The 13,877-nt window shown below is 44.5% G+C and overlaps 1 protein-coding gene across 1 annotated transcript in view; it reads left to right on the top strand.

Annotated features, from left to right (window-relative positions):
- Positions 1 to 13,877, top strand: part of LOC139408645 (astrotactin-2-like) — a 447,901-nt gene that overhangs the window by 358,967 nt on the left and 75,057 nt on the right. Inside the window, exons 18-19 of the mRNA XM_071152798.1 lie at positions 9,403 to 9,536; positions 10,238 to 10,386. Coding sequence (XP_071008899.1) covers positions 9,403 to 9,536; positions 10,238 to 10,386 — 283 coding nt within the window. The remainder of the gene's footprint in view (positions 1 to 9,402; positions 9,537 to 10,237; positions 10,387 to 13,877) is intronic.

Below are 13,877 nucleotides of genomic sequence, written 5' to 3'. Positions count from 1 at the left end.
GTCTCGTTGTTTAGTGGGGAGTAGGCCTCCGCTGTGGATTTATTGTCCTTTGGTCGCTTATTACTCGGCATTTTCATATAAAAAGTTACAATCTTGTATTAGAAAGAAACGTTTGTTGTAAAAAGTGCCATAAAGTAGGTTAAATTAGATTATTTTGCAAAAAAGTTGCAGGAGCCTCTCACGCACAGCCGTTCACTCCAACATGGGGAATCTAATGTTAATATGCATGAAACCGAGGCTTTTACGGTTACATAAGTCAACAAATGAGAGCGCCTGGGGAATGGGAGTGATGCTGGGGGCTGCAGGGTTAATCTCTACATCACCAGAGGAACAGAGGAGGAGTAGGATAAGAGAACGGCTAAAGATTAAAAGAACTGATCATCTAGTGATTTCAGAACAGAGAGTAAAAGGAGCAAGTTTCTGGGAGCGGAAGAATAGATTGAAGGCATAATGTACAGACAAGGGTATGGTAGGATGTGAGTAGAGTGGAGGTAAGCCTAGGCATTGAGTGACGATAAGAGATGTTTTGTCTCTAGAGGCACAATTTAAGCCAGGCGCCGTCACCGCATGTGTGGGGGTTGGAACATAAGGGATAGCTAAGGTATATTGAGCAGGGCTGGAGGCTCTACAGTGAAATTAGACAAAAAATGACTAACCAAAAGAGCAATAGACAAGTATATTGACGTTAGGGAGAGGCATGTGTAGCCGAGTGATCATAGAGTCCAGTGAGTAGCTAGGCGAGCTGTAGGCATGGCGATTCAGACAGCTAGCAGGCCGGGGCTAGCAGATGGGCCTCAGGGGAACGTTGCAACGGGAGAGTATATTGATACCCCCTCGGACGGTTACGTCGGCAGACCAGTCGTGATGGATCGGCGGGGCCCTGTGTCGGCAGCAAAGGGTCCCGGCCAATTGACAGAAGAGGTATTGAAGCACAGGAATTATCTGATGGAATTCTTCGGCTAGCTGGGAGAAGGGCCTAGCTTGAGGCTTCCTCCAGGCTAACTGGTGCTTGCTTCGGGACAGAGACGTTAGACAGGAGTAGCCACTCGAATGATCCGGAGTAAAGGTTTAGAGCTTGCGGTAGGAATCCAGAGATGTGATAGAGAAAAGCAGTCCGATACATAAGTCAACAAATGAGAGCGCCTGGGGAATGGGAGTGATGCTGGGGGCTGCAGGGTTAATCTCTACATCACCAGAGGAACAGAGGAGGAGTAGGATAAGAGAACGGCTAAAGATTAAAAGAACTGATCATCTAGTGATTTCAGAACAGAGAGTAAAAGGAGCAAGTTTCTGGGAGCGGAAGAATAGATTGAAGGCATAATGTACAGACAAGGGTATGGTAGGATGTGAGTAGAGTGGAGGTAAGCCTAGGCATTGAGTGACGATAAGAGATGTTTTGTCTCTAGAGGCACAATTTAAGCCAGGCGCCGTCACCGCATGTGTGGGGGTTGGAACATAAGGGATAGCTAAGGTATATTGAGCAGGGCTGGAGGCTCTACAGTGAAATAAGACAAAAAATGACTAACCAAAAGAGCAATAGACAAGTATATTGACGTTAGGGAGAGGCATGTGTAGCCGAGTGATCATAGAGTCCAGTGAGTAGCTAGGCGAGCTGTAGGCATGGCGATTCAGACAGCTAGCAGGCCGGGGCTAGCAGATGGGCCTCAGGGGAACGTTGCAACGGGAGAGTATATTGATACCCCCTCGGACGGTTACGTCGGCAGACCAGTCGTGATGGATCGGCGGGGCCCTGTGTCGGCAGCAAAGGGTCCCGGCCAATTGACAGAAGAGGTATTGAAGCACAGGAATTATCTGATGGAATTCTTCGGCTAGCTGGGAGAAGGGCCTAGCTTGAGGCTTCCTCCAGGCTAACTGGTGCTTGCTTCGGGACAGAGACGTTAGACAGGAGTAGCCACTCGAATGATCCGGAGTAAAGGTTTAGAGCTTGCGGTAGGAATCCAGAGATGTGATAGAGAAAAGCAGTCCGATATGTTCTGTGTAGATATCGCGCTGTGTAGGCTGGCAAGAGTTGCCTGGGCTGAGGCTGGCAGTCTGGGTTAACCGTGATGACCGCTAGCAGTGACTAACTGACTACTAGCTAGTAGCTAGTTAGCAGGCTAGCTCCTGAAGGGGATTCCGGTTCAAAAGTATAAAAATATCAGATCCATACCACATTGTGTGAGGCGGGTTGCAGGAGAGTATGTTCAGTCTGTAGATGGAAAATTAGATTTAAAAAATAATAATAATACAAATATATACGAAATATATACGAAAAAAATGATATAATGTATTCAAGGGATGGGAAAAGACAATCAAAACAGACACCCCCACTGCTACGCCATCTTGGATGTAACAGGATGTAGGTGTTTTGGCTGCATGCAGAATTGTGCCCGGTCACGTGGAGGGATTTTCCTGTGTGTGTGTGTCACATATTTTGTTATATTCTAAACATGCTTAACATATTAACACTTCCCATATATCCCTAAAAGGCTCCTGTCTGTTCTGTTGTTGTTTTTTGGTTGGTGTTACCTCTCTTACCCCTTCCGAGCCACAATTAGATTCCCCCCTGTTTACCCAGTTGAGACTGGATTGCATTACTCTTTGAAACGTTAACACAGGGCCGTAATCGGTTTGTCTATGTTTCAGTTGTGAGTGCAGCTGTGCAGTCAAGCAAAGCCGGCCAGAGCTGGGGTCTCCACCCATCCTCCCACAGCATTTGAGATCATTTCTCATGTTTGTCTATGAGTTTGCATGCATGTGCTCCCCAAAGGCTTCCTGTTGTGTTTGCTGATGGCCTGATTCCCATTGACTGAGGTGCGGACTGTAGAGGACTGTAGAGGAGGTCATCTCTCTCTCTCTCTCTCTCTCTCTCTCTCTCTCTCTCTCTCTCTCTCTCTCAGCCAACAATCAGCCACGTGGTTGGCGGGGGATCTCATTATCTCAAGAAATGCAATCACTTTCATCCCCATTTAATTTCTCTAACCTTGTCTGTCACTCTCAGGAAAGTCATTATATGGTTGCTGTGGATGGCAGTGTTGGTTAGGGCCTAGTGCGCTCCCCCTTAAAATATGGGTTCATTCTGCTGGCTCATTTGGGTTGTGTTGGAAAGTAAATAAGGGGAAAGACCTGACTGACTGACTGCTGGAGGCCTGTTGATCCTATCGGCTCGCTGGAGGCAACCCAGCCTATCTCCCTTACATTACACTAAAATAATACACACTGTCTTCTCCTTTCTCAGTTTTTCTCTGGCTCTGTTTCTTTTATTCCGTTTCCTCTCATTTTCTTTCTTTCACTCTGCTTCAGTCATTCTTTTTTCCTCTCTCTTTATCTGTTGCTGCACAGTCTGTTTTGCTGCTGCACTGTCCAGAGCTGGATCCACAGCACTAAGTGAGTGAGGCTGAGGAACTCAGTTTCCATGGGCTTTTAGAGCTAACTATGTTACCGTAGTTTCGTGGGATGCCAACATCGGCTTCTGGAGGCATTCCATTCTCAGTGTCTGCCTCTATATGGCCTGAGCTGGTTTCATCTCCATCTCCATCTCAAATACTGAAATTCACATCACAAATCATCTTTGCCGCTTCTCCAGTGAAAGAGAATGACCACATGTGGGAATCAGTGTGTATGTGGGCTGTTCTTAAATTACGATAGCATTGGGCCATGACATTTTGGGGGGAAATATTTTCATTTATCTATAATTATTTCATTTATTTAAGTTTATTTGGGTACATCTTCCCATTCTAAATCAACTAATATGGTAGCTTTTGACTTGAAATTATTTGAACCATTCTAAAAAAATGTATTTGTCACATGCTTCATAAACAACAGGTATGGACTAACACTGAAATGCTTAGTTATGGGCCCTTCCCAACAATGCAGGGAGAGAAGTAAAACGTCATATTAAAGGTAGTAATAAATACACAATGAGTAATGATAACTTATATGGGGTACCAGTACCAAGTCAATGTACAGGGTTACGAGGTAATATACAGTTGAAGTCGGAAGTTTACATACACTTAGATTGGTGTCATTAAAACTTGTTTTTCAACCACTCCACAAATTTCTTGTTAACAAACTATAGTTTTGGCAAGTCGGTTAGGACATCTACTTTTTGCATGACTCAAGTAATTTTTCCAACAATTGTTTAGAGGCAGATTATTTCACTGTATCACAATTACAGTGGGTCAGAAGTTTACATACACTAAGTTGACTGTGCCTTTAAACACAACAGAAAATTACAGAAAATTATTTAGGAGCTTCTGATAGGCTAATTGACATCATTTGAGTCGATTGGAGGTGCACCTGTGGATGTATTTCATGGCCTACCTTCAAACTCAGTGCCTCTTTGCTTGACATCATGGGAAAATCAAAAGAAATCAGCCAAGACCTTAGAATTGTTTGGGGGGACCTCCACAAGTCTGGTTCATCCTTGGGAGCAATTTCCAAACGCCTGAAGATACCACGTTCATCTGTACAAACAATAGTATGCAAGTATAAACACCATGGGACCACGCAGCCATCATACCACTCAGGAAGGAGATGCGTTCTGTCTCCTAGAGATGAACGTACATTGGTGCGAAAAGTGCAAATCAATCCCAGAACAACAGCAAAGGACCCTGTGAAGATGCTGGAGGAAACAGGTATACAAGTATCTATATCCACAGTAAATCAAGTCCTATATCGACATAACCTGAAAGGCCGCTCAGCAAGGAAGAAGCCACTGCTCCAAAACAGCCATAAAAAAGCCAGACTACGGTTTGCAACTTCACATGGCGACAAAGATTGTACTTTTTGGAGAAATGTTCTCTGGTCTGATGAAACAAAAAGAAAACTGTTTGGCCATAATTACCATGTTTGGAGGAAAAAGGGGGAGACTTGCAAGCCAAAGAACACCATCCCAACCGTAAAGCACGGGGGTGGCAGTATCATGTTGTGGGGGTGGTTTGCTGCAGGAGGGACTGGTGCACTTCACAAAATAGATGGCATCATGAGGTAGGACAATTATGTGCATATATTGAAGCAACATCTAAAGACATCAGTTAGGAAGTTGAAGCTTGGTTGCAAATCGGTCTTCCAAATGGACAATGACCCCAAGCATACTTCCAAAGTTGTGGCAAAATGGCTTAAGGACAACAAAGTCAAGGTATTGGAGTGGCCATCACAAAGCCTTGACCTCAATCTTATAGAAAATGTGTAGGCAGAACTGAAAAAGCGTGTGTGAGCAAGCAGGCCTACAAACCTGACTCAGTTACACCAACTCTGTCAGGTGGAATGGGCCAAAATTCACCCAACTTATTGTGGGAAGCTTGTGGAAGGCTACGCGAAAAGTTTGACCCAAGTTAAACAATTTAAAGGCAATGCTACCAAATACTAATTTAGTGTATGTAAACCTCTGACCCACTGGGAATGTGATGAAAGAAATAAAAGCTGAAATAATTCTGTCTACTATTATTCTGACATTTCACATTCAGGGAATTTTTACTAGGATTAAATTGTGAAAAACTTCCGACTTCAACTGTAACTAGGAATAAAGGGGTAGATAGTAAATAGAAGCAGCAGCGTATGTGATGAGTGAAAAAAGTTTGTGCAATAAAGTCAATGCAGATAGTCCGGGTAGCTTTTTGGTTAACTATTTAACAAACTGTTTAGTACTCTTATGGCTTGAGGGTAGAAGCTGTTCAGGGTCCTGTTGGTTACAGATTTGGTGCATCTGTACTGCTTGCCATGCGTTAGCAGAGAGAACAGACTACCTGGGCTATCTGCATTGTGTCCCGCCACCCACCACCCCCTCTTTTACGCTACTGCTACTCTCTGTCCATCGTATATGCATAGTCACTTTAACCATATCTACATGTACATGCTACCTCAATCAGCCTGACTAACCGGTGTCTGTATGTAGCCTCGCTACTTTTATAGCCTCGCTACTGTTATTTTTCACTGTCTTTTTACTGTTGTGTTTATTTCTTTACTCACCTATTGTTCACCTAATACCTTTTTTGCACTATTGGTTAGAGCCTGTAAGTAAGCATGTCACTCACCTGTTGTATTCGGCACACGTGACGAATAAACTTTCATTTGATTTGATTTGACTTGGGTGGCTTGAGTCTTTGACCATTTTTAGGGCCTTCCTCTGACACCGCCTGGTATAGAGGTCCTGAATGGCAGGGAGCTCTGCCCCAGTTATGTACTGGGCTGTACACACTACTCTCTGTAGCGCCTTACGATCAGATCCTAAGCAGTTAATATCAATTGGTGATGTTGACAGTCAAGATGTTCTAAATGGTGCAGCTGTAGAACTTTTTGAGGATTTGAGGGCCATGCCAAATACTTTCAGCCTCCGGAGTGGAAAGAGGCATTGTCGTGCCCTCTTCACAACTGTGTTGATGTGTTTGAACCATGATAGATCCTTAGTGATGTGGACACGCTCAGCCCTCCGTTTACTGTAGTCCATGATCAGCTACTTTGTCTTGCTGATGTTGTTGTCCTGGCACCATATTGCCAGGTCTCTGACCTCTTCCCTATCGGCTGTCTCATTGACGTCGGTGATCAAGCCTTCCACAGGTCATCAGCAAACATAATGAAGGTTTTGGAGTCATGCACGCCCATACAGTCGTGGGTAAACAGGGAGTACAGGAAGGGACTAAGCACGCACCTCTGAGGGGCACCTGTGTTGAGGGTCAGCATGGCGGATATGTTGTTGCCTCCCCTCACCACCTGGGGGCGTCCCGACAGGAAGTCCAGGATCCAGTGTCAGAGGTAGGTATTCGGTCCCAGGGTCCTTAGCTTAATGATGAGCTTGGAGGGCACTATGGTGTTGAACACTGAGCTCTAGTCAATGAACAGAATTCTCCCATAGGTGTTCATTTTGTCCAGTGGGAAAGAGCCGTGTCTAGTGCAATAGAAATTGCGTCCTCTGTGAATCTGTTGGGGGGGGTTATGCGACTTTGAGTGGGTCCAGGGTGGGATGATGGTTTTGATGTGAGTCATGAACAGCCTTTCAAAGCATTTCATGGCTACAGATGTGAATGCTACGGGGCGATAGTCATTTAGATAGGTTACCTTGGCGGTCTTGGGCACAGGAACTATGGTGGTCTGCTTGAAACATGTAGGTATTACAGACTGGGTCAGGGAGAGGTTGCATAATACATCTAATAATACATCTAAATAAAAACATCCCCATCACAATTCATCAGTTTAAGCTAGATATCTTTTTTTGTTGTTGCATTGGCTGCATCTCAATCAACTGCTTCCGCCTACGTCGCTCTTCCGCGTCTGTGGTGAAAGGGGGCAGAGCTAGAGCGGTGTTTGTCTGACCATGAGACATCTTCATGAGACGGTCTTCACACGAAAATGTCTGGTTTGGCCTGCAAAAAAAGAATGGTTTGGCCTACAAAAATATTATGACCCTTCTATGGAAAGATGAGACTCACACGAACACGATGCTCTATGACCCCCCACAAGCATCACGGGACACGTCTGAAGTGCCAACTTTTGTCTGTAGCATCCGAACAGTTTGGGATAAATGCTAAAATGGAAAGGTGAGTCTGTCACGAACACGTACATGTTGGTTATTTTGCTCTAGGATGTCCACAAGCCTCACAAGACTGGTCTGAAGGTAGCCGGGTACCAGATAAAAAAATGAATGGAAGTATATATGAAAGTGGCAGTTCTAGCCGTTAGCTCAGTGCGGATGTTGCCTGTAATCCATGGCTTCTGATTGAGATATGTATGTATGGTCACTGTGGGGACCATACACAGCACATGCACAGATACTATGTGAGAGCAAAATCTTGCATCTCGCTCATCTCAATATCTGTGGTGCTGCTCTAAATAGTTTTGTTTACTTTCTAGCGTTCAATAATAGATAGATATTCAATCAACCAATCAGCAGTCTGCTCGCATTAATATGTTTAATGACCGGTGTATGCCCACACCATTTTCTTGTTTGGGTACACCCACACCATTCCAAAACAGAAAAGCTGCTTTTTAACTATATTTATTTTGGAAGGAAAACTATTTCACTCATTTTATAGAAATCTGGACAGTTACTTTAAGGTGAAGTTTTGCAGTTTGAAGGACTTGCATTATGTTTTATCATTGATAAACAGTTCAATATAAACAAACACATGTATGATGTGTATCTGTCATTTTAAATTGTTTTTCATTGTTGCAAAGTCGAGTAATGCTAATGCCACTGCAATTCAAGAATGACCTGTGTGTCTGCGCATGTGTGCTTGAGTCATTTTTTGTGTGCGTGTGTGCATGTCAATGCTTGCATGTGTGCGCGTATGTTTCTTTGTTTGTGGTGGTGGGTTGATAGGGTGGTTGGGGATAGGGGAATACAGAAGACATCGGAGATTCACTTTCCTCTGGATGACTGACTAAGTGTTATGGCTTATTGGGAGGCTTCCTTTGGCTTTGTTGGCTTTATCATTGGACGGGCCTGTTGCTCAGCGTTAATGTTTCCGGATGTTCTCCGGTGTGTCTGTGCCGTGCGTCTCTTAGCCGTCCGTGCAAAGCGGCACTGCCAACCAATTACCGTACATAAATAACTAAGTGCTCCATTGATTGGCCGGTGTGACGGGGAGCCAAAGTGCCTGCGAACTCCCCTGAACTCTGCGTTAGACATGCTCGTGGCTTGGTACAGCACTGACGTCACCTTATTTTATTTGGTTGGCCTTCAGGGATAATCATGATGGTGCCCTTTATTTTGTTGATGAAACAGCACAATTTAGTTGGAAAGAGTTGGAGTGATATACGATCATGATCTTGGCGATGTTTCGGATTATTGAGATTGAGGAAATGCACCTTTTTGGCCTTTTGGCCCTTCCCTTGGTAGAAACTTGAAAACTTTGGAGACAGAAACTTACGACATTCTCTCTCTGTCTCCTTCACTTTCTTTTTTTTATTTTCTCTCTCTCTCTCTCTCACACACACACACACACACACACACACAAACACACACACACACACACACACACACACACACACACACACACACACACACACACACACACACACACACACACACACACACACACACACACACACACACACACACACACACACACACACACACACACACACACACACGCACACACACACACACACACTGACCTTTATGTGTCACCATTCCCAATTACCACTAGACAGGAACATGTCAGGTACATCGCCAAGCTTACTCACTCATGTATCGTCAGACCATCACCACCCGACTCTTCCTGTGGTGGAGGTAAGAATCTTGAGCCCCCCGTGTGTGACTGTGACGATGCCGGGGGGTACCGTCGGTAGGGGGGAGAAGGGGGACACATAGAGGTGTAGAAACAGACATCTTGGAGCCTGGATGACTCAGAAGGGCAACGTACAGAAAATAATTGCAATTTTCTCACCTGTTACCTTTCGTAGGCGTTCAAGAGCGCCACCATGAGCTCATACTGGTGCACAGGCAAGGGCGATGTCATCGACAACTGGTGTCGCTGTGACCTGAGTGCCTTCAGTAAAGACGGCCTTCCCAACTGCAGTCCCCTGAGGAAGCCTGTGTAAGTCAGAGCCTAGCTCATATATATCCAACCCTAGGGAGAACTGTTGGAGGTCTGAGACTAACCTTTAATTGTGTCAGTTGTTCCCAACACCCCCGGTGCTCACTCCCATGAAAGAACATTTTGTCTTGTTCTCCTACCCCAGCTTTATTGTGAGTCATCATACACCCCAGCTATTGTAACCCTCAGAACTTTTGGAGAGAGATACAAGGCACTGAATAGACAATGGCTCTCCAGTGGATTTCCACATTAAATTTAATGGACCTACTTGCTTGTTTGATTTGTCGAATGGATACATTGAGGATTCCAACTTGCTCTCCATATCTGGTCTAAACATTTTATTAACATATTCTTAGGGCTGGTTTCCCCAACACAGAGTAAGCCTGGTGCTGGACTAAAAAAAATATTTCAACTGAGATTCTTTATTGAACACGCTTTTTAGTCCAGGTGTAAGTTTAATGTGCCCAGGAAACTAGTCCCCAGTGTCAGTTGACTTCTCATATTGTTAATGTATTAAAGTGAACCACCTCTCCTCTCTCTCTCTCTCTCTCTCTCTCTCTCTCTCTCTCTCTCTCTCTCTCTCTCTCTCTCTCTCTCTCTCTCTCTCTCTCTCTCTCTCTCTCTCTCTCTCTCTCTCTCTCTCTCTCTCTCTCTCTCTCTCTCTCTCTCTCTCTCTGTCTCTGTCTCTGTCTCTGTCTCAGGCTTAGACTGGCCCCTCACCTGGAACCCTCCAGCACCATGGTGGCCATGGAGTGGTTGGATGTGGAGCCACCGATTGGCTATAAGGTCTCTGATTACATCATCCAGCACAAGCGGGTGGAGGACCCCTCAGAGGCAGAGATCTACACAGGTAGGTAGGCCGCTGTTGGCTACATCAATTACACATGATAAACATGATCAACTTATGGTTCCAACAACCTTACAGTATATTTCACTTTGGTCCCACTGACATCAGTTATTGACAGTTGTTTATCCTATAAGAAAGCCGTAGGGACACTAATGAGTTGATTTACCAGTGACCAGCCACATTATCTAACTGGTTGCTCTGCTGATCTTTGGAGGCCTGCCCTTTGTGATTATTTCACAGACAAGGTTAGACACTCAGTGGGCGAAACCGGAGGGAAGAACGGATGGATGAGAGGACATTTGACAGGAGCCATAATTGGCACTGACCCCTAAGTCTGGGGGAGTGAGTCAGAGCTTTGGGTGGTTGGGATTTAATAAAGGAGAAGAGATGAGGTACGACGGTGGAAGTCGGCTTTAGTCATCGGCCACGCGTGTGGCAGGAATAGGGCATTTGGCATGTGTGACTCATTTCAGTGTCAGAGCAGTCCAGGATACAGATGAGAAGACAATGTCTTTCTGTCAATTTATCTCTTGATTCTACGGTCTCTTTCACTCCCTCTGTTGCTATCTGTCTCTCTCTCTCTTTCTGTCTCTCTCTCTTTCTAACTCTTACTCAACTTCCTCCAGAAAGCAGAGAAAGTTGGACTGACATTGACTTGTCTGTAGTAAAAAAAAAACATACTTTTATTGCTTTAATGTGTGTGTGGATTCCCTGAAACACATGTGGCGGTAACAACAAAGGATTTCAGTGATGGGCGAGTCTTCAATTCCCAGCTATCATCTTAGTGTGTGTAATCAAGGGGAGAGAAGCATTGGCATGGCATCTCTCAGGTTCTCTCTATTGGAAACATCCTCTGGATCATCTATCATAAACCATAAAAACACCCGTCTGAGTGGCTCCCAGTTTTACAGGAGAGATGGAATCAAACCCTCTATTGTTCTCCAAACTGGGTGGATCAGCCGTGCTGATACAAAGTTGGACGTGGTCGAAGAGGGGGGATTTATGGAATAATGGGGACATATACTCTCCAAGATTTGGGAAAAGTAGTGATACCCTAACCTGAATAGGGGAAAGACAACAAGTGTCAGAGAGTCCAGATGCTGCGACAGCAATCAGGAATAGTATGTTTTTTTGTCTCTATAACCACAACGAATCGTTTGGTTTTAAGACCTTGCATTGAAGTCCTTTCTAGGGGAATAAAAAGTGTAGTAGTTTATTTTATTTTAAAAACAGAACTGGGATAGCTATGAACAGCAGGTATTGAACTTCAGCCCCAGTCCCTGATCACCTGCAGGCTTTAAACCACAGATGAGACTTCCACGGAGAAGCACTGGACGATCAAAAGCACACCGCTTTGATCTGGGCCACACACCAGCTTTCATACACCTCCCAAGTCATTGAGTGGTCTTCAAAACTGGAGTCAGTTTAATACCTCATATATCTGAAGTTTTGTAACAGGTATGAGACCCTTCGAGTAGTTAAATCCATTGGAAACGAAATGTCTTTTCCATTAAAAAAGATATCTACATCGGCAAACAGATTACGTCTAGGGGCTTCAGGCTGTATCGTGTTGGTCAGCTGAAGCAACATCTACATCAAGCTGTTTTATACAGATGATATCAGCTAGCCTATGTCGAAAGGATTTGTTGGGCTTGGAAAGACTTCCCTATATTTGGGGTCATTGAGATAGGTTTGGATGGATTCCACCTTGGGAGGTTTGAGGGTTTTAGGACGTGTATACATTGTCCTCGGTATAACCTTCTACAACTCCCTGCTTTCTATGATCCTATTCCCTATTCCCTGGTGACATTTACTCCCGTGACTTCTACTGTACTACTCCCTTCTTCTATCTGGATTATCGTGTTCTTTGGGAGGCTTAGTGAGATCAAGCTGTTGCACCACCGCCAAACCATCAGCACCTAGTTCCCTTTTCAATCCTCAAATCTGTCTTCAGATCCCTGGCACACCATCAGTCACCCTTGGGTCTCCACAGGTAAGGGCACGAGGCCCAGGATCAGAGCCTGAAGAAGAGCCTCAGAGCCCAATATCCTTCTATGCCTCTAAGCACCCAAATCCACCTTCCTCTCTTATTGTTTACCTCTTCTCTTAGAGATGGTTGTCACCCCCCTGTCCTTTATTAGACAAACATAATTTCTTCTCCTTCTTCTATTCTGTTTTGAATGGCAGGTAGTGCCATGACTTATTGGCTTTGTTAAAGTAATAGCGACGGTGATTTTTAAAATATTTTTTTTATTTCACCTTTATTTTAACCAGGTAGGCTAGTTGAGAAAAAGTTATAATTTACAACTGCGACCTGGCCAAGATAAAGCATAGCAATTCGACACATACAACAACACAGACTTACAGATGGAATAAACAAAACATACAGTCAATAATACAGTAGAAAAAAATAAAAAAAGTCTACAGACAGTGAGTGAAAATTAGGTAAGATAAGGGAGTTAAGGAAATAAATAGGCCATAGTGGCGAAGTAAATTACAATATAGCAATTAAACACTGGAATGGTAGATGTGCAGAATATGAATGTTCAGGTAGAGATACTGGGGTGCAAAGGAGCAAGATAAATAAATAAATACAGTATGGGGATGAGGTAGATAGATAGATAGATAGGCTGTTTACAGATGGGCTATGAAAAGATGCAGTGATCTGTGAGCTGGTGTTTAAAGTTTGTGAGGGAGATATGAGTCTCCAGCTTCAGTGATTTTTGCAGTTTGTTCCAGTCATTGGCAGCAGAGAACTGGAAGGAAAGGCGACCAAAGTAGGAATTGGCTTTGGGGGTGACCAGTGAGATAAACCTGCTGGAGCGCGTGCTACGAGTGGGTGCTGCTATGCTGACCAGTGAGCTGAGATAAGGTGGGGCTTTACCTAGCAGAGATTTGGAGATAACCTGTAGCCAGTGGGTTTGGTGATGAGTATGAAGCGAGGGCCAACCAGTGGTGGGTAGTGTATGGGGCTTTGGTGACAAAACGGATGGCACTGTGATAGACTGCATCCACTTTGTTGAGTACAGTGTTGCAGGCTATTTTATAGATGACATCGCCAAAGTCGAGGATCGGTGGGATGGTCAGTTTTACGAGGGCAGCATGTTTGGCAGCATGAGTGAAGGATGCTCGCGATATAGGAAGCCGATTCAAGATATAATTTTGGATTGGAGATGCTTAATGTGAGTCTGGAAGGAGAGTTTACAGTCTAACCAGACACCTAGGTATTTGTAGTTGTCCACATATTCTAAGTCAGAGTCGTCCAGAGTATTGATGCCGGACAGGCGGGCAGGTGCAGGCAGTGATCGATTGAAAAGCATGCATTTAGTTTTACTTGCATTTAAGAGCAGTTGGAGGCCACGGAAGGAGAGTTGTATGGCATTGAAGCTCGTCTGGAGGTTAGTTTACACAGTGTCCAAAGAGGGGCCAGAAATATACAGAATGTTGTCGTCTGCGTAGAGGTGGATCAGAGAATCACCAGCAGCAGAGCGACA

Source organism: Oncorhynchus clarkii, chromosome 5 (assembly GCF_045791955.1).
Source record: "Oncorhynchus clarkii lewisi isolate Uvic-CL-2024 chromosome 5, UVic_Ocla_1.0, whole genome shotgun sequence".
Classification (NCBI taxonomy): domain Eukaryota; kingdom Metazoa; phylum Chordata; class Actinopteri; order Salmoniformes; family Salmonidae; genus Oncorhynchus; species Oncorhynchus clarkii.
This window is presented reverse-complemented; position numbering and strand designations above follow the sequence as displayed.